Source organism: Protopterus annectens, chromosome 1.part1 (assembly GCF_019279795.1).
Source record: "Protopterus annectens isolate FY-2018-M chromosome 1.part1, PAN1.0, whole genome shotgun sequence".
NCBI classification, from domain to species: Eukaryota; Metazoa; Chordata; order Ceratodontiformes; family Protopteridae; genus Protopterus; species Protopterus annectens.
The window spans coordinates 254,855,350-254,880,694 of NC_056726.1; the positions used below are offsets into that span (position 1 = coordinate 254,855,350).

At 39.7% G+C, this 25,345-nt stretch overlaps 1 protein-coding gene across 1 annotated transcript in view; it reads right to left on the reverse strand.

Annotated features, from left to right (window-relative positions):
• The window catches only part of FAM184A (family with sequence similarity 184 member A), a 2,724,106-nt gene that overhangs the window by 623,895 nt on the left and 2,074,866 nt on the right, over positions 1-25,345 (reverse strand). Inside the window, exon 11 of the mRNA XM_044086971.1 lies at positions 5,552-5,764. Within this exon, the coding sequence (XP_043942906.1) occupies positions 5,552-5,764 (213 nt within the window). The remainder of the gene's footprint in view (positions 1-5,551; positions 5,765-25,345) is intronic.

Below are 25,345 nucleotides of genomic sequence, written 5' to 3' on the forward strand. Positions count from 1 at the left end.
ATTTCTAAAACTGTGTAGTTGAGTTAAAATAGTCCACTAACGCTTCACTCGTGGGCAAGTCACCGTCCAGGAGGATAAAAATATCGTCCAAGTAACGGGTGTAAAAAATCACCTGGTCTTTAAATGGGCAGTTAGTGGACACGTAATCGTGTTCCCATTGTGCCATGACTAGATTGGCAACACTGGCCCCTCAAGGGGAGCCCATGGCTACTCCAGTTTTTTGCAAATAAAAGTTGTTGTCAAATGTAAAAAAATTGTTAGACAAGACCAGGTCCAACAATTCGTGAACCAGAACCAACTCATTCCCACTACTACCATTAGATCTAAGCACTTGTGCTACCCAGTCCACTGCTATGTCTTGGGTAATGCAGGTGTACAAATCTTTAACATCAATAGTAAGAAAATTGAACCTTGCGTTGAAATCTAACTTGTTAATTTTACCAAGGAATGACCAAGAATCTTTGCAGATCTGTGGAAAGTTGACCAAGTATTTCTGTAAAATGTTGTCAATGATTTTAGCACATGGATAGGTAGGAGAACCACGGCCATCTACAAGTGGTCTCATGGGTGGGTTGTGGACATCCTTGTGGATTTTAGGGATACCAAACAAGCACGGGAAACGAGGGTAAGTTGTTGATAAGTAATTGTATGTGTGTTGTGTTACCCTACCCTCGATGAACATTTCCTCAATGTGGTCTTTGACTGTGGTGTACGCTTTATTTATTTCAGAACACGAGCTGGTAGAATATGAAGGACTGTCCAACAGGCTAAACATCCTATCTTGATAGTCAACTTCATCAAACACAACAAGACCCCCTCCCTTGTCCGGTTTACAGAATCTAATATTCTGAAATTTAATCCAGTCAAGGCATTCCATTTCTTTTTTATTATTAAAATAAGCACTCAATGTTGAATGGTGTGGTGTTTTGTTGAAGTTTTGACGAATGTCTAATTCACAAACCAGTTCAAAAATTTGTAAAAGGAGATGGAGTGGGGGGTTGTAGGTACTAGGAATCCTAAAATTATTGTCGTCAAGAGGGTAAGAGCCTCCAAACAGCAAGTTCAAGTTAAGCTTCCTAACGTATTATTTTAGGTCTATAATTGATTTGACCAGATCTGCTTTCTGAGCTGGTACGTAAGTGTACTCTTTGGACAATAACTCGACTAGTTCAGGTGTAATATTTGCAGTAGAAAAGTTGTATACATTAAAATCACCTTGTTTGTTCATGAGTATAACAGGAGTGTTAGCAGTACTTTCATTACAAACAGCAGACATGTTATGTGTATTTGTCTCAGTTGTTAAACAAGGGTCACATTGCCCATCCGTAAACCCTGGTATAGTAGCAATGTCAATTTCAAGGCAGTCTCTCAATGGACTGTTGGCGATGGCTTGATGGAGCGCTACTGTCTCTGCTTCTGCTTGTTCCTCTGGTGGGAAAAAGCCGCCTGTTGTTTTGGCTTTGCCCCTAAAAAATTAGCATCGTTGGACCTAAGATTGTAATGCCCAGTTTTTTTATTGTTGTTGTTACAAGAGTGATCTAATAGGTCATAATCTGAGTCAGATGGAGCATTAGAACAGTCAACGGATGGACCCAGAGGACGACCTGCCTGAGCAGAGTTCACATTTGTAGATGGTTCACCATTGTTGGGTTGAACGGGCTTGACATTCCTTTTTGGGGGCTGCCAAACTTGTGCTGATGAAGGTTTAGGATAAGCTGTCTCATCCTTGTAAGCCTTCAAGTCTCTGTCAATTTTCCTAGTTTTATTGTTTTTCAGTTTACCAAGGTACTGCTCAATACTAGAAAAAATCCTGTTATATTCATATTTATAGCGAACAAACTCTGAGTCCAATTTAATAGTTTCATCGAGTTCTGACACTTGTCTGCTCAGAGCTTCAACCAGTATTGCATAATGTTTGATCATTAAGTTAAGTAACTCAAAGCCTCGCTGATCAAAAAGTACAAGAAGGTCCTTATGGAACTGTGAATTGACTACCAGACCAGTTGGGTATTGATGGTGGCGAAGGCCTTTGGGAACTATCTTGAGTTTCAAACATTCTTAAAAGTACGATATCTCTAACTGAGTCTTTTTTAGTTTCACTAAAATGTTGTCAAAGTTTTTATGATTAGTAAAAATGTTGACCTGCTCACCTTGATACACTCCAGTCGTTGAAGGTAATTGATCTAATGCTATAGAAAAGGTGAAGTTGTCAGTCAACCAGTTGTTAATGTCCAGGATTCGGGTAACCCCTGTGTCGCTTACGCGAATCACAGACTCCGAACGAAAGTTAGAAGATGTATCACGCTGCTGGTTAAGAACTATAGGTAGTTCCAGGGCTGGAATACTCCTCTGCCCACAGTCAATGTTGAACTGGTCTGTAGACTGTAAATTATCATACCCAATGATTCCACTCGCTAATAGTCGTGCCTCATCACTGAAAGGCCGCAGGTTACTAGACACTGCAGCCAAAGGTTGAAGCACTTCTCCATTTGGAGCTAACGGTACCGCCGTACCAGTTAAAGTAGATGTATTTAGAGGAGGAGTCTTAGTAGTATTAATTTGCCATTCAAGATTCTCCATAGGGCCAAAAAGCGAGTCTAGTCGTGCCATCAAAGTGGTCAGGACTTGGTTGTTGTTACTGGATTCGGTAACACCTCCAGCTGGTTGGTCACTGCTGATAGCAGCATTCCTAAAAGCTTCAGGAATATCATCCAAAGAGTTTTTATGCACTTGTAATTATTATTTCTTTGCCTCACTAGCTTAGTAGTTGCCTAGATTTACACATTTTTTATAGACAACGCTAGTTGTACTTTTAGTCTGACTATTTGGATTTTTATCTTTTACTTTAAAAGCAGTTTTTAGTCTAGTTGTGTTTGCAAATAGGGCGTGTCTTGTAAGTCAGCTTTCACTTTAAGTAGTTAATTGACTTTGTAAGTATTAGCCCAGAGAGTATTTAAGCTGTGACTTTTTGTTTTTCTTGATCTGAAGAAGTTTGTTTATTGGAATAAACGAAAAGCGCTTTATCATACAAATGTATGTATGTATGTATTTATTTATTTCAGTCTGATAACCGGGGAATTCCACTGGGCCATGAAGAGCCTGTTTTCAGTGCAGGCCCAGGGAGAAATGCTCCAAAAACAGTTAAAGAGACACAATATGAAACAAAGCTCCGAAAACAGTTACAGAGAAACAATATGAAACAATCCATTTTATTAGAGAAAAATACAGGATGCAATACAGCAAATTCACAAAGAAATGCATTGTTCGATACAATAAAAACAAAAGTGAATTAACACATTTTTGATACACACAAATGAGAAATACCCATATATATATATATAAATATATATATATATATATATATATATATATATATATATATATATATATATGGGTCTACTTCACTTGATTGAAAGCTCACTAGACTGAAACCCATTTGAAGGAGCACACTTGACTGAAAGCTCACTTGACTGAAACACATTTAGTTGAAAGGTATATGCCCTTTTCCCCATGTAGTGTGATCCTGGATTTAGCATATATAGTAAGGTGGGGGTGTGGGGGGGTGAAGCCCCCCACCTATTTTATACATTTTAAACCATAAACATGGATACTTACAACTATAATGAATAACCCTTTTTAGAACACAATATATACCCAAACTATGAGGGGGGGCTATCCCCCCCTCACCCTTACTATATATACTAAATCCAGGATCGCACTACAATGGGGAAAAGGGCATATACCTTTCAACGAAATGAGTTTCAGTCAAGTATGCTCTGTGAAATGAGTTTCAGCCTAGTGAGCTTTCAATCAAAGTGAAGTAGACCTATATATATATATATATATATATATATATATATAGATACTTAGATATATACACACACACACACACACACACACACACACACACACACACACACACATACACACACACACACACACACACACACACACATTAGTTAGGGAGATAGGACTGGGTGTAGTAATTAACTGTCCTGATTACAGTATAATGGGGGGGGGGTGAAGAATTGGTTATTCCAGAGGGTGGAGGGGTTGATGGTTGGACGGGGAATTTAAGTTGGGGAGTGGGGTGGGAAGATCCATTTAGTTGTAAAGATAGGAGAACAAGAGAGATATGAATTTGGTGTGGTCGGAGGTACTGCGAAGGGTGGGAGGGAGAGAGTTCCATAGTTTAGAGATGGTGCAGGAAAGCAGGAGGTGGCCAGGGTGGCCTGAGGGTTTGTAGATTTATAGGAGGTTTTGGTTTTCTGATCTGAGTGAGTGGTTAGGGATGTAGGGGCTTAGTGTAGAAGACAGAAAAGGGCAGCTAGTAGGTTTGTGGATGAGTTTGTGGGCGTTAGTGAGTTTAAGCAAGGTCAAGTAATTAGGAAGTTTGAGCCACTGTGGAGTGTGGAGAGAGTGACAGTGGTGGAAGGAGTTTTTTGAGCTGGTTCCAAATTTGTTTATTTTATTATAGAATGATTCGAGTCTGGATTGTAGACCAAGATGGAGATTGTTTAACGGTGGGGGGGGGGGTGCTGTACATCAGAGAGGGAAGAAGGTAGGAGGAAGCTACAGTCTTTCTAGTGGAGAGGGAGAAGTAGTGGTTGTGCCTGTATATAAGTCCCAGTTTTTTTTTTGTTTGTTTGTTTTTTAATGGTGGACTGAATATGGGTGTCAAATTTCTGTTGGTCATCAATGATGACACCTAGGAGTTTGGTACTAGATTCAATTTCAATTGGGATGCTATCACTCCTGAGTATTGAGAAAGACTTTGTGTACTGGGGAGTTTCTGAAGGGGGAGAAGATCATTAGTTTAGTTTTATTAGCATTAAGGGCAAGGTGGTTATTTTTTATCCATGATTCTGTTTTAGAGAAGGCTGACTGAGTTTTCAGAAGTAGGTGCTGACTAGAATGTGCTAATTGTTTTCAAAATCTCATACTTTATCAGGATATAATAGCATTTATCTAGTGTTTGCACATTTCTAATGTTGGGGATCTTCTGTGCACTAATTACTAACCTGTTTTTTTAGATTCTGCTCTACTGCTCTGTGACAGTAACAAGCTTTCATTGCACTGCCTGGTCAGAAAAAGGTTCATAACTGTGTACAGAATGGAGAAAAAAAGCCCGTTGCCTCTTGCTAAACCAACTTTATCCTAAGAGCAACTGCGACAATAGGAAGAAGCACATTGTTATGGCAAGGTAGAGTAACTATTCAAGAATAAGAAAATCAGGTTTACTACTTAACTGAAAAACAGTTGTTCACAGTAAAGAGGGGAAAAATGGATTACAGGTCCTGGAGTCCACTACACAGGAAATCAAAATATCAGAATATTCTTGGTACACGTAATATGTGGAAGTATATGCCATGATTATAGCTTAACACAAAGCTGAGATTGGTGGTGAATAATTTCCATGAGCTGCACATACTCAAATACAATGTAATTACGTAAGTCTTCTTATGCTGTAATTCATTCATTAACAGTCAATAAGTAGAAAACTAATGATTAAATTAAATATGTAGTATTTAAAATATTAAGACCAACATACTTTGAGCTCCAGGTCCTTAGCATCTTCTATGTTTTTTAGGGCAATCAGATGGGCTTCCTCACATGATTTCTGCCTGTGCTGGTGTTGTGCTTCTAGTTCGTTGAGTTCTTCACTCATTCGCTGATGTTCCTGGTTATACTGTGCTTGCAACTGTTGTAGAGCATTCTGGGAGTGTGATAGCTGCATCTCCAGATTTTGTTTCAACAAGGAGATCTAAATAAATCAGATACACAGGACACTATAAAGTAACAATAATTAGGTACCAGATTAAGAGACCCTGCAAAAGTAACGCAACAGTTGTGCAGTCATGTACTTCACCTTGCAAAATACACACACTAATTCCATTTACTAATGGTACACAGATCAAGTTTTTATGCAAATCTGACTGGTAAATGATTGTGAATCATTACATAATTGAAAACATATCTGCTTGCCTCAGTGATTCAAATGTTAACATGAACATATGGTTCTGAATCAATATTACACAAGCAAACATAAAATGCACAAATGTAAGCATATTGTTATGAGCACTAAAAAAAGAAACAATGGAGCACACAGCTTCAGCTATGACATGATGCATGTGTAGCTCTACATAACTTTAGTCTATTGTGTTATTCTGTCTCCATCCCTTTTTTGTAGTCAGCAACTTATTTCTATTCAACCACTGCTTTTTACCTATTCAGTCTTTGAAAAATGTTAATGTGACTGTCATGCAATCAACAGATTTACAGTCTAGTAACTAGGCAACAATGCATAAATGCTCTTTCTTTCTTTTTTTCTTCGCCACAAAGTCAGGTATACAAAGTACTGTACTGTATGTGCAATCCAGAGCAAATGTTCATATAATACTTCCATTTTAAGTTCAATCACAAACTAATGTCATGATTTAATGTTATGTCAAACTGAGATGGCCAAGTGAGAATGCAAAGATTTCTAATGCTCTGGCCAGATTCATTCTAATTGCATCGTAGTGTTCAGCCCATACCACGAAACACATCTCTGACAGACTCATTATGTCTCTGCAAGTTTCCAAATGTAATCTGTTCTCGAAAGCACCAAGAAAAGATGAAAAAGGCACACACCAAATTTCCTGCCTCTCTGTGACTTGGACAGCGTGTGTGCACTATTTCCATAGTCAGTCAGCCTTGAGCTAAACACATGAAGAAGGAATAATATTTTTAAATCTCCCTTCTGTGAACTCAGACACTTACAAACCAAGCAGAAACTTTGCAGTGTGGAGGACGCGATGTTCACTCCTTGAAATATGTTATACTCCTAGGTCACTGATAAAATTCAAACTTTATAATATGTACTATAAAATAATAAAATAGTAGATAATCCACAGTTGAGTTAAAAATGGAATATATTTTAATGAAACACACAAACTACTATCCTTGTGCAGAAAGGCTAGCTAATACCTAAAAAGTCAAAATCTAAAACATTTTTTAGCATAATCTGTCCCAGCAGTATGAGACTGAGATTTATAAAGAAGTAATCCAGTATGGCTCCAACAGTTCTTATAGTACTATGATGTTAAAATATTTATAGATTTATAGAAGTTGTGGGAATCCTTAAAATATTTTAATAATATAGAAAATTGTATAACAAAAATAATTCAAGAGAAGTATTACACAGTTATACTTTCATGTACTGCAAAAGCCACAGTTTTTTTCCTAAATATTTTAAGAGTTTCCTTGCAAAGTATTTATTATGCTAAAATATCTATTATCTTTAATCTAAACAACTGCTCTATCATTTTATAGGAACAAGAAAACAAGACTAGTACCATTGATGAGATACTTGGTTCACAGCTTGCAATTTAACACATCACTCTGTTCCAGGATGAATAAAAAAAAATCCTACTTTCCACAGTTTTAGGAGTGCTTTAAATGCCCATGTAACTCAAGTATCAGCCTATAAATGCTATGACAATGGATGAAAGATGAATTTCCCTCCTGAAAGGATGCATCTCATGGATATCATTTTATATACTGAACTTTTTGAAAATTGTTTTAATCAAGAGCAACACATATTATTAAAAAAAAATTTCAGAGCAGTACAATTGTAAACTTACTGTAAAGGTAGGTCTTTATAACAGATAACAGATGCTTAAGGTACAAGGGCATATCCTGACATAGGACTGAACGATCGTTCAGCTGTTAAAGAATTAGGCCATCTTCCATGCACCCTAACCACTGACAGCTCAAACAGATTGCTATAAAGTAAGTGTTTAGGGTGCCAAACCTTCACAGCTTTCTTACCTCAGAGTAATGGAGGCTAGAGCCCTGCCAGCTAAGCATGTGCTAGCAGAAAAGGAAAGGGAAAACATTAATATCCTGGCATATATATCATTCTACTCTGATAGAATGTAAGTAGCCTGGAGAATCAAGTTGTGTTGAGTTACTAGTTCCTAAGCTGTCATCTCTAGTTTGCAAAAAGGGGTAGCATCTGGATCCACTGTGATATTGCCTGTGATTACTTAGGGGACCTGGAATCCAAAGATGATTCATAGATGAGAGAGCTTTTAACTCCATCATTTCTTTGACATTAATGCACCTTAATTTTTCTGCTTGTCCCACAGACCATAAACGTCCATCTTTTTGGATACAGCTCCCAAAGAAAAGGGTGAGACATCTGTGGCTATACAATGAGTGGGGACTGGAAGGGGAAAAAGCAGACCTGGATTGAGAGGTGACTGATTCATCAGTCAGGGTAACTCACTTTTTATGACCCTCAGCAATGGAGTATGAAAATATATGGGGTGCTGGTGTTGGGAACAAGTTGACTTGATGAACCACTGAATTTTCCTCTTGAAAAGTCTTGTTAAAGGAATCATGAGAATTGTAGAGGTCATGAAACCTAAAATACTGAGATATTCCCTAGCAGATGAATGAATCTGGTTGAAAAATATCAAAATGTGTTGCTAGTAACTTTCCACTGTGTCCTTTGAGAGAAAAGCCATCATAAGGGATGCATTCAGGACACATCCCAGAAACACTATCCTGTAAAATGTAATGTGAGATGATTTCACCTGAAACTGTATACTGAGAAAAAGGATTTTTCCCAAGTCAGACATTCTTGACAACTTGAAAAAGAATCTACAAAAATAAGACAATCATCTAAATATGGAAACACCTGAATGCACTGTAGCCTGCAGTGGACTATTACAGGAACAAGGCACTTTGTAAACACTCTTAGAGCTATTGAGAATCTAAAGGGTAAAGCAGGAAATTGAAAGTGCAAGCCAGACACAAAAAAATGTGTTTGAAATCTTTGAAAACTGGAATGTGATCAGAATCGTTTAAATCCAGAGTTACTAGAAAATCGAGAGGTGAAATGAGAGGCAACAGATACCATTCAGACAGCATTTTGAATTTGGGGATTTGATGTGAGGGCTTAGAAAAGAAAGGTCTAGGGCAGGTCTAAGTCTCCATGTTCCTTCTTTATTTGGCATCAAAAATATTCTTGAATAAAACCCTTTCCCTATTTGATCTGGAGGAGCAGGTTCTATAACCCCTTAAGATAGCATTTGATCTAGGATAGGAAGAAACAGGGAGGTCTGATTGGATGGATCCAGAGGAATTCCTTAAAAATGAGGAAAGACATTCCAGTGCCACTTGGAGACTTTTTAAATGATTCTCAGAACCCAAGTGTCTGAAGTTATCTGGTACCACAGAGGGAAGTGAAGACCTAGCCTTTGTGAAAGCTTTACTATATAACCAGGTGCCAAGGGGTACAAACATGATGAGCTGCTTTCATAGACTGTCGTTGGTTTTGTGAGGATCCTCCCTGCCTTTCTGACCTTTGCTGCAATTATCATCTGAAAATTTGCTTACCTGTTCCTTGTTTATTCTGTTTCCTATAAAATTAACCTGAACTACAAGAAAAGTTTCTATTATATTTTGGTATGGATGCTTGAAAATCTGGGTAACACCCTGAATTAACTTTCCACTTTCATTAAATCTTTTACGGGCCTTTGCAGAGAAATGGCCCAATAATAATTTTTTTATCCAGTGGAGCATTCAGGAGCTCATCTTTGACATCCTCTGGTAAATTCTGAGAATGTACCCAGGTAAATCTTCTCATCACAGATCCAGTGGCAGCTACTCTCGAAACAGCATTACCAGTGTCATAAGAATGTTATAGAGAGTGCTTGGTTACATGAGACACAGAAGATATTAAATAACTCAGAGATGCCTTAGTCTCTCAAAAGGGGAGGTCAGCAATTAACTTTCTTATATCATCAAAGGAAGCCAGCAGAAACGTAGACGTGCGAGCTTGACAATTCACTGTTCTGAAGGCTAAAGTGGAAGCAGTATGAACTTTCTTTCCAAACCTACCAAATTCTTTCCCGTTTTGTCAGAAGGAATAGTGTTAGCGACTATAAGGTGTATGGCAGAAGATGGCTTTGTTACAGAAATTGCTGCAGAGTCTGGTCTAGGGTTTGAAAAATACAAATGTGAGTATGGGGAACCTTATAAAACTTGGGGGCAGGTGGCTGACTATTAGGCAAATTGCTGCATGCAAGAAAAGCATACTCTAAGACCTGAGGAAAATCCACCTGTAGCTAATCATAATTTCTTTGCTGGGTCTCTGGTATTTCTTTTTGTTCCCAATGAATGGATTGATTTATTTTATCAATAAAAATACAACTATTTGGGTGATGAATCTAAAGAAAATGTCCATTAGAGTCTGATTCCTCATTCTGTGGATTAGGAACTTGAAACACACAGAGTAATTCTAATTTCTGTACCTCTGACTATGAATCAATCTGAGAGAAAGAGAAAAATCTTTTCCTTTTAAATGAAGGAAAGATTCAGAAAATAAAGACTGAAAGTCTTTAAATAAACCTTCAGCAAAACGTAGCCAGTCTTTCTTGTTTGCCTTAGGTGATGGGGTCATAGGTGAAGAAAAATACCTAACTTATCTTTCCTTTTCCTAGGAGCCACCCCCTCAGTAAAACAGCACCTTGAAGAACTGTCCTTTCCTCAGAAGCAAGCTCCTCAGAGCTATTTCATGAAGGAACAATGTGCGATGCTGCAATAGTGGAGCTCCTTTGCCCAAAGAGGACAACTGAACAAGCTGCAGAGGACATCCCTGACTGTCAGTCCTTAGCAGCTTCCTGAAGAGCAGTACCAGAGAGACCAAGAGAAAGTGATGAGCAGATCATAGAACCTGATATGGCCACAGTGAAGTCACCTACCAGCAATGAGGTGGACATTTGAAAGGGCAAAGCAAGACAGGCAGAGTCCAAGTCAAGACCAAGGGTTTCCATATAAAACTTTTTTCTTCTTCTGGATCCAGGAAGAAACACTGAGGAGCCAGGACACAGATCTATCTCTCTACCAAAAAAAAGTTCCTGATAAGCTGGTAGTGAAGGCTGAAAAATCAAGGTCCAATAAAACCACTAGTGACAACCACTAAAACCACTAGTGCTCAATACCAGCAACATTTTTTACAGGAAAGTTACACTTTTCCTCACAAAAAAAGTGGTGTAAATGGACTAATGACTCCTCGCATCTGCAGCAGAGAGCTCTCTTCAATGGCAAGAAAGTTTTGAGAGTCGGGAGCCCTAACCACTGACTTTATGCCACTCACCTCAAACTGTACAGCAGTTAGGGTGTGTGGAACATGTCCTACAGCTTTGTAAACTGGTCTGAGACCCAGTACTTTGCAGGATATGTCCAATAGCTTAAGCTACTGCAGCAGTGATCTAATAATGAACATAACTATATCTTATAACCAAAAGAAATTCTGAAGTTTATTTTATTTTGTTTATCCTTTGTTGACTGGGTTAGTTCCACTAGGCTAGTAGCCTTTTTTCAGGGGAGACTGAAGGTGGTATTTATACTATTAGGGGAGGCTGGTCAGGGCATCGGGGAACTTAACCTACTCCTTTTGATAGGTGCCATGGGATCTTTTGCATCCACCTGAGATGACATCAATTCAAGCAGATGGGACCTTAGTTTAACATCTCATCCATCAGTGGTCAAACCCATATCCCTGACCTCTCACATAAGGACACCATTAAAATAACCTGAAGGTATATTTCAGCCACTGACTACCCTCCCACATAGGTCTTGTTCATTTACCACTTCAACAGTCTCATCAGCTTTCATCTCTGATTCCCATCTCTTTAAAATGATAACTACTAAATATATTACTCTGGTAGACAAAATCCCAGTGGATGCCACAAAAGGTTCAGATGGACTTCATCCATGGCACATCTCACTCTGCAAAGAATGCTTACTTCTCCCTACAATCTATTCACCTCCAGAAGTGGAAAATAGCCAGAGTCAGGCCTATTCCCAAAACCTCAGAGCCAGCATCCACAAATCTCTACAGACCTATCTCAAACTTCCCACCTTTGGGAAAATTCTTGAAAACTTAATTTATGTCTAGCTGACCTCTCACCTAAAAACATTCAACAACGTGGATTCTGGACTGGGAGTAACATCATGACTGCCTTGCACACCTTAACAGATGGCATTCTGCTTAACAAGGACCAAGGGCTTCTAACAGGTGTGGCATTCACTGACCTCTCCAATGCATTTGACTCAGTTAACTACACTGCTCCTTATCTTTCTCCCATCAGTCAGCATGAGCCTCCAAGGAGCCTTATGATTTAAAGTCTTCCTTACCCATAGATCCTTAAAGGTGCAGATTGGCTCTTCTTTTTCTTCCACTGCAGCCATTACCCAGGGTGGACTTGAAAGATCCATCCTAAACCTATCCTCTCTGCCCTCTTTGTAAACACCCTGCATCTTGATAGCCACCTACTACAAATAATACTAATTAATTTCATTCTGGATAGGGATCTCTGTTGTATCTATCATATATAAGCAATGTTCATCAACTGTAACTTTGGAGATCTCCTCTATGAATAACTATATATCCCTTATATCCTTATATGGACTCCTGTGGAAACCAACCACTTCACTCTTAGAGCCCAAGCCCAACAGAATGCACAGAAATAAGCTCACACGACTCACTACTGTATGCCAATATTGACTTATAATGTTGTTTTACATAAACTGACATTTCCAGCTATTTTTTCTAGCATTATGGTAACCTGCATATCCTTTCAAACATATTGGTTTTGCTGAAGCACAAAACTATTTTTCATTGAATGATGCTATGTCAATCTCATTTGCACAAAATTTGAATGCAAGAGTTCTATTTCCATATTTACATAGCAAGAATTTAAATACAATATCCTTACTCTATTTCCTCATGGTACAATGAGCTGGAATTCTAAACAAAATTGGTCAGTCTAATCAACTTAGAGCCAATTAATTTATTATTGACAAGTGCAGTCTGTCTTTGGTAAAATACCCAAAACTTCCTGCCATATTTATTTATTTCCAGTTTGATGACCGGGGAAGTCCACTGGGCCCAATGGAGGCCGGGGGAGAAAAGCTCCAAAAGCAGCTAACATAATATAACATAAGTAAAGTATGGAATATACAGTATACAAAAGCATAAACACACAATTTAAAATACAAATACAAAATCAGGGATTATACGTTTAAAGAACACAAATGTTAAAATAAAGAAGAAGTCAAAAGTAATACAGATAATATAATTAAAAATACAAGACAAAGTGTTTATACAAGTTTAGAGTTTGTTCTAACAATAATGTTAGTGATCAGAGGTATTTCCACAGTGGGATACACAGGGTCCCGGTATATAACATATTTTACCTAATCTCTTTACTGACACTTTTGTTAGAAGTCTCCTATATGTGAGGACAGGGAGAACATCAACAACAGTCACTGTTAATTAATTTATACTACAAATATTGTATTTTTCTCCTATCGCTTCTTGTAACATTTTCTACTGGAATCTTTCCCACATCATTAATCCTAGCAAAGATGACAGTGTTGGTAGACTTTCTATTCTTAGCCCATAGGCATTTTATACCTTATCTGATATCTCTTTCAGCAGACATCCAGTAAGGGAGCAAACCTCTACTTTCTCCTTAACTACTTTTGGCAAAAAAGTTTCTACATCCCTTTAACATCAAGTCCCCAATAAATAAGACTTTCCGCCCCTCTGAAGTCATAATAATGACTGATTGGAATGCTGTAGTATCTTCTAAGTTAGACAGAAAGGATGAATCAGATGTTTCAGATCAATTAAATCATGGAAAGCTAGTGAAACAATTTATGGAAAAACAAGGAGTAATTGACTTATAGATGTATGTTTTCCCAAAGTAAGATGATTTTTCACATGTCTTATTCAGCAAGATCAGCTTCTAAGACTGAATTTTAAGTACAATAGACCTAATTGCATTAACAAATTCTATGACGCATCTTCCATGGACAGATCACAAACTATTAAAATACTTCTACTGCATGCCTGAATCTATAGTTAATTTGGTAAAAGGGAGTAGTTGTATCTAAATGGTTGGTAGATAAGGAGTCAGTTCAACATCTAAGAAATATTATTCAGATTTATTAACAGGAAAGCTCAAATCAGCTGGTATCATTAGTTGTTAACTGGAAAGCCATGAAAGTGTATAATTATGCAGAAACTACAGTCATTTAAGTAAACTTACCATAAGCATAGATGTTTGAATAGATCATTGTTGCAGTAGCCTAAGCTGCATAATACATCCTGCCAAGGATCAGACCAGTAGGCCAGTTTCCAAAGCTTTAGACCCCCTTCCACACACCCTGGCCACTGTACAGCTTGAGGAAAACAGTACACAGTTAGTAACTAGGGCGCCGAAACTTCAGAGCTTTCTTGCCTCAAAAGAGGGAGGCTAAAACCTTGCCAAATACAAACATTAATAATAAAAATCTCACACTCTGGCATAAAAATAGCAAATAAGTGGAGGTAGGGATGAAGGGAGGGTGCAGCTACTACAACAGTTATTCATAGATTCTCAGATTGATACTACGCTAACAGCCCAGAGGATCTTTCTATAAGACTAGCCAAGTTTTCCTGAAAGAAAAATGATGTCCTGTATCCAAATAGGACAGTGAGGGCCAGGCATTTATATGCTACCTCTGTCCATCAGGGACATGCCATTTATAAGCTACCTCTGTCCACAAGGGACATAGATGCTAGGCCTAATGTAAATTTCAAATTCCCCATCCACTGGTCTAGGCTGTGCTTAAATTGGGTAGTAGATAAACTCAGCTTCACATGGATGGGAATCCTATTCCACAGGGCAGTCTCTGGGACACATATCTGCCACTCCAGCATGTTCTGTTTAAGTCACAAACAAAATTCAATCCCTAGACCTTGTATTTCTGATCCTCTTTAACTTACAAATATGTAGGAAATTTGTATGTGTGGGGCTTGTAAATTCCTTATAAGCCAGGCATAGATCACCCCTCAGTAATCTGTAGGAGACCGACTAGAGGAAAAGGGCTTTAAGGCACTTTGTATAAGGCAGGTTTGTTGTGCCTTCTATTCCTTTTTGAAAGGAACCTCTGAGGTTGCTCTAGTTGCTGCATATGCCTGGTCAGGTACATACCAAAGGGAGCATTGTACTCTATGACTGGTCTGATAAGGGCAGAGTACAGTGGAATAATGACACCTTTGGACCAACATGCCATATCCTTACTTATAAGCTGCACAACATAAAAGGATTTCCTCACCACTGTGGCCATATGGTGGTTGAAGGTAAGGCCTACTGTCTACGTGTGTACTCAGATCCCGGACTACCAGGTCGACTCTTAGGGGGTGTATTATCAACATGGTAATTAGTCAGGATGTTTGACTTCCCAAAGGGTACAATTATGCATTTCTTGACACTGAGTTTAAGACCATAGTTTTGACACCATTTGTTAGTCAGAGATAAGCCTACTTGAAGAATGCTAGTGTCTGCAGGGTAGTAGATGATAACCCCCAGCTTGCAATCATCTGCAAACTTAGTCAGCCATAAACCTTCAGCATTTGCTTTAATTTCAGAGAAATAAATGCGAAAAAACAGCGAGTCCAGTACTGAACTCTGGGGGACTCAGCTAGTGACTGGTCTCTTAGTGGAGGTGGCCTCACCTATTTTAACCTGCTGGTTCCTATCAGTGAGCAAGTTATCCAGCAGGTGATAAAAAGGTTTACATATAAATTAGTGAGCTTGTCTATAATGCCTAAGTGAGGTATTTTATCAAAAGTTTTGGCCAGGTCAAGGTAAGCTGTGTGCACAGCCTTATCTCCATCCAATCTTTTGGTGACCCTCTCAAAAAAATCCACCAGATTTAATAGGCAAGGCCTTCATTTAACAAAGCTGAACCATGATAGGTCCAGTGGTTGTAGGTTACCTATGCCCTCATTTATCATGTCCATGATGATTCTTTCCATGGCTTTACATATGAGCGTGGTAAGACTTATGGGCCTGTACTTACCCAGATCAGTGGTTGGACCTGCTCTCTGCAGGGGAATGAGTGTAACTATCTTCCATTATAGTAATGGCTGGGGAGGGGGTGTGGCATGCGGTATTTCCTTTGGACTATCAGGGGGGAGTGCGGGGAGAAATTTGAGCTGAACTTGTCAGCCAAAAGGTTGGCAATGGCCTCTGATTCAGTGTGGGTGATACCATTTACAATAAGTTCTGCCCATGTTTGTGTAAGTCTTCTGAGGTTTGGGACATAGCTGTTGAAAGCTTTGTGGGTATCTTTTGCCTGAGAGGCTATTTTATCTTCAAATTTAGCCTTTGAAGTATTAACTGATCCTGTTAGCTGCTTTTTAGATTCGTCAGGGAGCTTTTAGTATATATGGCTTTGTTCCTCCTACGCTTCCCCAAGATTCTTTTTTTCTTTCGTTGTATAATCGATTGCTATTTTAATTCCACCAGGGTGGCTTGTCTTTTGATTTTGCCTTATTCTTAATACAAGTGGGCACAGCTCGTACTATACAGCTATCAATATGTTTGTACAGACATTTTCTAAATAGCTCAGCATATGTTATGTTGTTTACTGGGTTTGGGGGTGCTTGGAATTTAGCCAAGGAGTTGCTTAGTAGAGAGAGGTTAGCTTTGGAATAATTCCTAAAGGTTTTTGGTTTCACTGGATCCCCGGATTTAAACTGTATTTCAAGTTATACTTCCTTATGGACAGATCTAATAAACGAAAACAATACATTGGGTGAGGAGTATAGGCACCCACATATTTTTCAGTACATGGTCAAGGATGTTTGTACCCCAGAAGGAGAATGGACCAACTGTTCCAGGATGTTGGTATTAACAAAGTTTAGGAATCACTAGACTGGTGCATTAGAAGTGGTATAGAATTCCCAATCTGTAGAGGTGTAGTTGAGATCCCCCATTAATATCCTACTGGGATGAATGGTGAGGGACACTGAGATAGGTAGTATGAGTTTCCTGGGACATGGAGGGGAACCTATACATTGCAAGGATATGGTACGAGATCCTGTTTATGGCGGGTAGCACATGTATGAGTTCCAGTGGGTCATACACTTGAACTAGTCTGGATGTGAGGTTGGTTTTAATATAGACTGGGACTCCTCCACTTTTAGTTCTTGCCCGTTCAGTAGCTGGTCTAAAGGTGTGAAAGCATTACAACCTTGCATTACTGGGGTACTCTCTGTGGCTTTAAGCCATGTCTCCACTACTACACAGATGTCTATACTCTCCAGAGAGAGGAAGGCTTGCAGGGAATGGAGGTTTTTCTTAAGACTTCTAGCATTGAGCAGTACCACCTTTAGACATTCCTTATCAGTTTGGCATTGCCTAAAAAAGGCACTTTGGGGGTGGAAAAGGTCTTTGGCAATATTCGAGAGTCTACAGGTGATAAGTGCAGACTAACTGTCTTTCGGCTTTTCCCGGTTAGGGGTCACCATGGCGGAACTCCAGTCCGCTAATGATTGGCAGTAGATTTTTACGTGCTGGCTTGCCGGGCCTAACACAAAACCTTCAACGAAGGAACACCCATTCACGCATGTCGACACACAGAAGACACTCTAACTGAGAATCGAACGTGCAACATCTAACTGTGAGGCAACAATGCTACCGCAGCACCACCACCGCAGTATAGGTGATAAGTGCAGACTACCCCTGGCAAATCAGAGTGGTCGGTCAACCACATTCCCCCAAGCCGCCAAATATTGTACTCCTTTGGACTGACACCAGAAGCAAAGCCAATTATTAAAATCAATCATTTTCTGCTGGTAATGTGGTATCATCCTTGAAGAAGGTAGTATGCTGCTCAGTGCTACGCTCATACCTGCCTGAGACACAATTAGCAAGCTTGTCCATGTCTTCCTTCATACAGTCAAGGGAGGTGCATCTCAGGTCATTAGTACCAACATGGACAATGACAGAGTCATAGTGGTACCTGTGATTCAATGTTCTAAGTGCTTGTCTGACTTGGCTGATCCTAGTCCTGGAAAGGCAGCTAACCATGACTCTCTCCTTACTCAGTCTGGTATGGGGGACATCAGTGTGCCTCACTGTAGAATCACCAATGACCAGGAAATTTGGCTGTGTGCTAGTTTGCCTTAAGGGCTCAGCAGTAGCAGCACTGGATGCAGTGTTACTATGTGTAGCAGTGGGTAGTGTTTTAACAGAGTGTTTAGGTGATGGCTGAGGAGGACCCTTTCTTTAATTTTACTGTGCAGGAGGTCTTAGTGTTTTAGGAAGGTTACCTGTAAGTGCCTCAGCATAAGTAGTTTTATGTGTAGGATCTTTACCTTGTACAGTAGGTGTGGTGCAAGTGTCACTAACAACCACTATAGGATTAGTTTTGGTTGCATGACAGACTTTTGCCTCCAGTGTTAAAGTGTATTTACACCTCCTACATACTTTACCTGTTTTAAGAATAAGTGGGTTATCAGTGTGTACATGAGGCAATTGTTACAATGTCTTAGAATACCCATCTCAACCAGAATGGATACAGAGAGAGTCATGAAGTGCTTATCCATGACTACTGCTTTACTAGGGAGGAGTGAGAGAAATTTAAATATTGAACAGGTCAATAAGACAATGACCTTAATGAGCAACACCCAGCAATGCACAAGCTAGAGGTTCTAGTCGTTAAAAGAACTCTTTCTAGACAGTAATGCCACAAGACTGTAGACCAAAAACCTTCCTAATGTAAAATAGCTGGTTTGGAGCCCAAGCATTTAAACAAGGACTAAGACACTTTCAGAATAACAGTCACAATAAGCCTCAAACCAGCAATTCCCAGCTAAGAAGGGTGTAGGCTATCCTCTCCTGACACAAGAGTGTAGACCACAAACCCTTCTAATGTAAAATAACTGGTTTGGAGCTCAAGTGTTTAAATCAGAACAAAGTCACTTAGAATAACAGGCACAACAAGTCTTCACCGCACTTCCCAGCTTAGAAGGGTGGAGGTTACTCTCTCCTCCCACAACAGTGTAGACCACAAACCTTCTAAATGTAAAATAACTGGTTTGGTAAATTTACTTACACAGCTGTACTATGTTCATCATTAGTTCACTGTTGGGGTCACCTAAGCTATAAATTCCAGAGCTTAAACTGAAAGGGAGGATGAAGAAAGGTCAGAGTCTATAAGCCCCTGGAAAACAGTCCTAATAAAGCCTGCTATGGGCCTACAAAAGGAATCTAGTTAGTAATGTATGGTAATGGTGTTTACAGATAGCCAAGTAGTTGTCTCTAGTATATCTTAAGTCCACCCATTTATTTCCAAAAAGCCACATTACTAAGGAAAGCCTTGATACAGTGGGCCCCGACTTTCCCTGGACGTTTTCTGTGATGGTGAGAATAACAAAAAACAACAGCTTGAGACAACCATTAGAAACTGCCTGATTTTATCACTAATTGCCCTTTTTTTCTTACATTCATAGAAAATAAACAGTTGGTGAGAAATCCTGAAGGATTTCTATCTTGTCAATGTAGTATCTGACTTGTGAATATCTAGGCTGTGTAAAATTCTTTCTCCCTCTTTCTTCTGTTCTGGGAAGAAAAAAAAAAGAGATGAAATGCTTGTCTCAATTTAAACACTGAAGCAACCTTGGGTATAAAGGAAGGATTTATTTTCCGTGTTACCCTGTCTCTGAAAGATGATATAAAAACGACTTATCATAACAGCTTGTATCTCAGATACTCATCTTGCAGAAGTCAGAGCAATGAGTAACACTGTTTTCCAAATAAGAACTTCAAATAGCCCCATGAATAGATGGTAAAAACACAAAATCCAAAAGGCTCCAAAACCAAAACAAATCCAAGGCAGAAGGTCATGAGCTGCAAGACCAGCAACTATTTTATTTGGTAAACAGATTAAAACCAAAAATAATAGATTACATATATATTAAGCACTTTTGTCCCTTACCAGAACTTTATCAGAATATAAAAACAGTTAAGTTACAAAACTTTTATACACACATCCATGAGCAATGTCAGTACTTCCTTTGATGTTTCAAGAGGGAGTGTCTCCTACCATTCCTAGGCAAAGTACTATCACAATGCCCTCTAGTGTTTGGAAGATTTAAGTGCACTTCATCTTAACTGTCTAATTTTGCAACCCAACTAGAATACTGTAAACTTTTTGTATTGAACAGGTTGTGTTTTTGCGTACATATATAAAGTAGTTCCTGTGAAAAATCTTAAATAAAAAATAAAAATCACATTAAAATGAATATGTAATTCTTTAACAATGCAAATCATAGCCATGTTAAAATCGTATACATAAAAATCGCTCCAAAAAACCCAATATCTAAAAATAACTCAACATTCAATGCATGTAATGAGATGGTAAATGATAATAAAACCAATGGTATGGTAGTGGACAATAGGGGCATTCAATTAAAGAGTATACAAAATGTGTGTCATACATCATTTTCCTGAAGGAGCCTGAATGGGAGGAAAAAAAGTGTTAAATATACAGTTCACATAAATAGCTTTATTTGCTTGATGTGTTGTGTATTTAAAATGTAAAAAGGTTGCTTAAAGTACGAAGTCATAGTGAAGGGGCCAGAAGTATTATAGTACCATTCACCCCTACCTCTGTTTCATTATCTAGTGAATGCTTTAAATTTCAAAAGGGATGCAATGGAACAAGACTCATTAAGTCTAGACCAGCCATGGGCATGCAAAGTCAATTGCCAATATAATTCACATAGTTCCAGTAACTGCACCCATGGACCTCCCCTCATTCCCTCCTTTAATCCATCTATAACTACGAATTTAAATGTGTGATTTTCATTTTCCAAAACATGTTTTGTCAAGGCATTATTGGGGTTCCTTTTGTTGATATTGTACTGGTGTTTGCAAATTATTTCCTTCAACCTACGCTCAGTAAAGACAGGAAGTCCATGGTGGTCTAGTGGTTAGGATTTGGTGCTCTCACCACTGTGGCCTGGGTTTGATTACCAGTCAGGGAAGCTAGAATGCAATGATTGCTTAGTGGTTAACTGCTGTGACTATAGTGTACAGAGTCCTGGGTTCAAGACCTGCAAGGGCTGTTTACTTTGGGTCACACCAGGATGGCTGAGTGGTTAAGGCATTGGACTTAAGATCCAGTGGATGTATGTCTGTGTGGGTTCAAACCCCACCCCCACTCCTCAGTTTTACCTATGTAAAAACATAGACACTGTTGGCATAGTGCCATAATTTAATATAAAAAAGCACCATCTACTATAAAGACTATGCAACTCTTATACAGGCTTCAGGCTATATTAAGTTGCAGCAGTTTGGCTCTGTGTGTTTTTAGTTTTTAAATTAGATTTTATTGTTTGAATGTGGGTTGCAGCCATGCATTTTTGATAGGTTGCTTGGCGATAGATGTTTTAGATGTAACAGGTCTGAGTAGTGGTGCTTTAGCTCCCATTGACTGGCTTTTGCATCACAGCTCTAACCGTTATTGGTATGTAAGATGTATGTATGATGGGGCCATGTGTCATATAGATGTCCATAGAGGCAAGGCGGGGAACAAAAGGTAGGGGAGCCAGCAAGTGGGAATAACAGAATGCCTGTGGAAAGTTGTCTGAAGACAACAAGGGGACCAAATTACCACAAATTAGTTATACAGGCTGCTGATGTTGTCCATTTGGTGATGGATATAAGGGAACCAATGCTGGGCAGCCTAAGCCACTCCAACAGAGTCCACCAGTAACAGGGGAAGCCACTGGTTCAGTTACAAGGCCAGGATCAGGGGTTAAATGTTTTAAATGTAACCAGTGGGGCCATGTGTCATGCAGATGTCCACAGAGGCAAGGTGTGTAACAAAAGGTAGGGGAGCCAGCAAGTTGGAATAACAGAATGACTGTGGTAAGTTGCCTGGAGAAAAGGGTACCAAATTACCACAAGAAGTTAAGACTCCATTTCAAATACCTTTGCCTAGGGCTTACCTTGACTGGGAGGGCAGAAAAGGAAGCAAGCAAGTAGGTGTGTTTGAGATATCCCTGCAGATGTCTGATTGGGAATGATTTTGAAATGCAGTACCTTGTGTGAATGCAGTGGCATGCAGTCAGGCTTGGAGACAGGCATGTGGGTTTGGTAGCCTGGGGGGGACCCAAACAGACTGCACACTTAAAGCCAGGACTGGTGAGGTGACTACTTCATGAAGAAACTACCCTGTAGCAGTGAGACTAAAGGTGAGCTACAGCTGCTGGTGGGTACTGATATTCCCTTGGACAGCGTGACTGCAAGGGCAGAGGTGAGTAGTAGTACCCAGGCCGACAGTGAGGCACCACTCTCGGAGGATACTAGACTTCCTGTGGAAGGGGAGCTAGGAAGGGTTACATAGAGAGATTTGAGATAGACTCAGCTCTTAGACTCTATGGCTTGAGGGAGGTAGCTAGGGAGGTGCCCAAGTCTCAAGGAAACAGGGATTCTGTATACTGGAACAAAGGGTTACTGTATAGAAAACTGATCCCTCAGGGAGGGCTAGAGGGTGAGAGAATACAGCAGTTGGTAGTGCCTAGAGTCTACCATCTGGCACTTCAAGCCACAGCCCATGACATTCCTTTTGCTGGTCATATGGGCATAAAGTGTACCAAGAGACATATTATGCAGAACTTTTACTGGCCTGAGATTGCAAGGGATGTAACAGGGTACTGCAGGACCTATGAACAATGCCGAAAAGTAGGCAAGGCAGGAGACATGGTCAAAGCTCATTTGGTGCCTCTGCCTGTGATTCAGGAGCCATTTTAGAGGGTAGCTATGGATATTGTGGGGCTTATGAGTACCTCAAGTTCAACAGGGAAAAAGTATATCCTAATGGTAGTAGATTACATTACCAGATACACTGAAGCAGTGGCACTGTCTTCCATTGAGGCAGAAAAGGTGGCAAATGCTTTGTTAGACATTTTCAGGAGGGTAGGTTTCTAAAGAGAAATACTGACTGGCAGAGGTGCCAATTTCATGTCAGACCTGCTGGCTTGTCTGTGGAACCACCGGGGGGGGTGTGTGTGTGAAGCACCTAAAGATGATCCCCTACTATCCCCAGACTAATGGTCTTGTGGATAGGTTAAACTCTACACTAAAGACCATGCTACAGGCATTTGCAGACCAGTTTAAGAGATAGTGGGACAAATATTTGCCCCATCTGCTGTTTGCATACAGGGAGGTACCCTAGGAATTCACAGGTTTTTCACCTTTTGAGTTGCTGTATGGGCATAGGGTAAGGGGACCTCTAGATTTGATTTATGATGAGTGGGAGGGTGAGTGTGAATCCTACATGGACTCTGTTGTGGCATATGTCCTAAACCTCATGGCAAGGCTCAGGGATCTCAGAGGCTTGGCCCAGGAGAAGCTGGCAGAAGCCCAACAGCAGAAAAAGGTCTGGTATGACAGGAATGCTTGAGCCAGACAGTATGCTGTGGGGAAGCAGGCTATGCTTCTCATTCCTGTCAGACACATTAACCTGCAGACAGCTTGAGAGGGACTTTTCAAAGAGGTAAAGAAGGTCAGTGCTGCTAACTACATGATAGAATTGCTAGGCAGGAGTCAGGGGCACAAACTTTACCGTGTTAACACCATGAAACCTTACCATGATAGGGAGGCCCTCATGCTAAGTATTTGCAGTAGAAGACAGAAGGAGTCTGAGGTGGATCCATGGCTATAACCAGCCAGCCAGCAAAATTCCAAGTTACTATGATGGCGCCATGGATTACAGGTATATGATATGACACAGTGCAGCACTGTACTGGGGTCAGCAATGCCAAGGCAGCTGGGATCTCAAGACAGGGTATTGCATAATGTATCCCCAGATAGGCTTATTCCTCTCAAGCAAGATTTCTCAAGGGGCACTTGAAAAACTAGCTTGAGTCTTCGAAGGGGGAGAGGTGTGATGATAGGAGATATTGCTAGCACAACTAGCTGGACTTTTGTAAATAATTATATGTCATTTGTGAATATCAAACTGATTTAAACAAGATGCTTCTGTTACAAATGTATCAGAACTGTATGTCATGTATATATAAAACTGATGTGTACAGATGCTTGTGCTGAAAAATTATTTGTAAAGTGCTTGTGTTTTAAATGTATCCACAGTGTGCCCTACTGTAGAGAACAGAAATGTACATGCAGTACTGTAACAGTTCAAATGTATATGTTTTAACAGAGGAATCTGAAAGGTTAACCTCAGACCAGCAAACTTTAGAATACATCTGAAATTAAATCACTTTATGGGCTAGGCCATAAATATGCTATCTCATGGGTTTTAATGCAGCCAGAGACACAAAGTCTGTACCAGGAAGCTTTCTTTATTGTTTTTTGGGTGAACTAATTACTACTCTGGAGGCATGGAGGTATGAAATTGTTTTATGAGTTCCAGCACCTGCTACAGATCTAAGCAAAACCCCTTCTCTGTATTTTTACAGGTAGGTGCTAAATCCTGCCAGCTTCCAGCAATAGGGGTTTGCTGGGGAACTAGAAGTCAGATGACTAGAAGTGATGTCATTCTGCAAGCTAACCCAGCAGTAATATTTTAGATATTATTTTGAGAAGTCTCTTAGTGAGACAGAGCATTCTGTATTCTGTCTTGGACCTGACAACAAGGACCATTCACCACATCATCTCCCTTACTCTATTAAGTAAGTAGGGAATAGTGATTCTCTTAGAATCAGTCAGGAATATAGTGAAGCTTAGTTTAATATTGTTTTTCTTTATTTGTCTGAACCTGTCCTTCAATATTATTTTAAATATTTCCTGAGATTTGAACTCTGATATGAATATATACTTAGTATTTTCTTGTTCTTTTACTATTTAGTAAATATATTTAATCCATTCATTGTGGCTGATCTTTGTAGAGGTATATAGGTTTTGAGAGTACTTGCATATTTATTTGGTGACACTGTGTGGGCAACTCCTAATAGCCTTGCTCTTGGTCAAACTACCATTTTTATTAATATTAATTTTATTCAGTATATTGGGCACCCTTGGAAGAGCCTTAAGGTAGCCAGCAGGAGTGTCTGGTGGCAGTAATAACTACCTTATAGTCTGGGCAAAAAGGGGGCATAGCTAGTAAACCTGTGCCAGCCTTTCCTAGGGGTGTGTAATTCAAACCTCAAAGTGCGTGGGTGTCAGCTACTTGGGCAGAGACAAGAAGCACTGGTTTAATAGAGAGGGAGCTGGAGGTCTTGGCTTGGGTATTCAGCTGAGATCCCAACTCTATAGCTGTGCCAGTGGGGAGTCTTACTGGGGATCTGGAGAAAGAGGGAGAACTAGCCCTGGACTGACTGTTCCCCATGTGCTCTTAAGGGAAATTGTGCTTGATGCAGAGATCTGCATCTGGAGATAGTGTGTGTGTACCTGTTGTACTCCCAGTGAATGTCCCCCACTGGTGCCAATGATGAGGATTGAGGCTCCTTGATTACTGGCCCAGAGGTGGTGGGTCATCA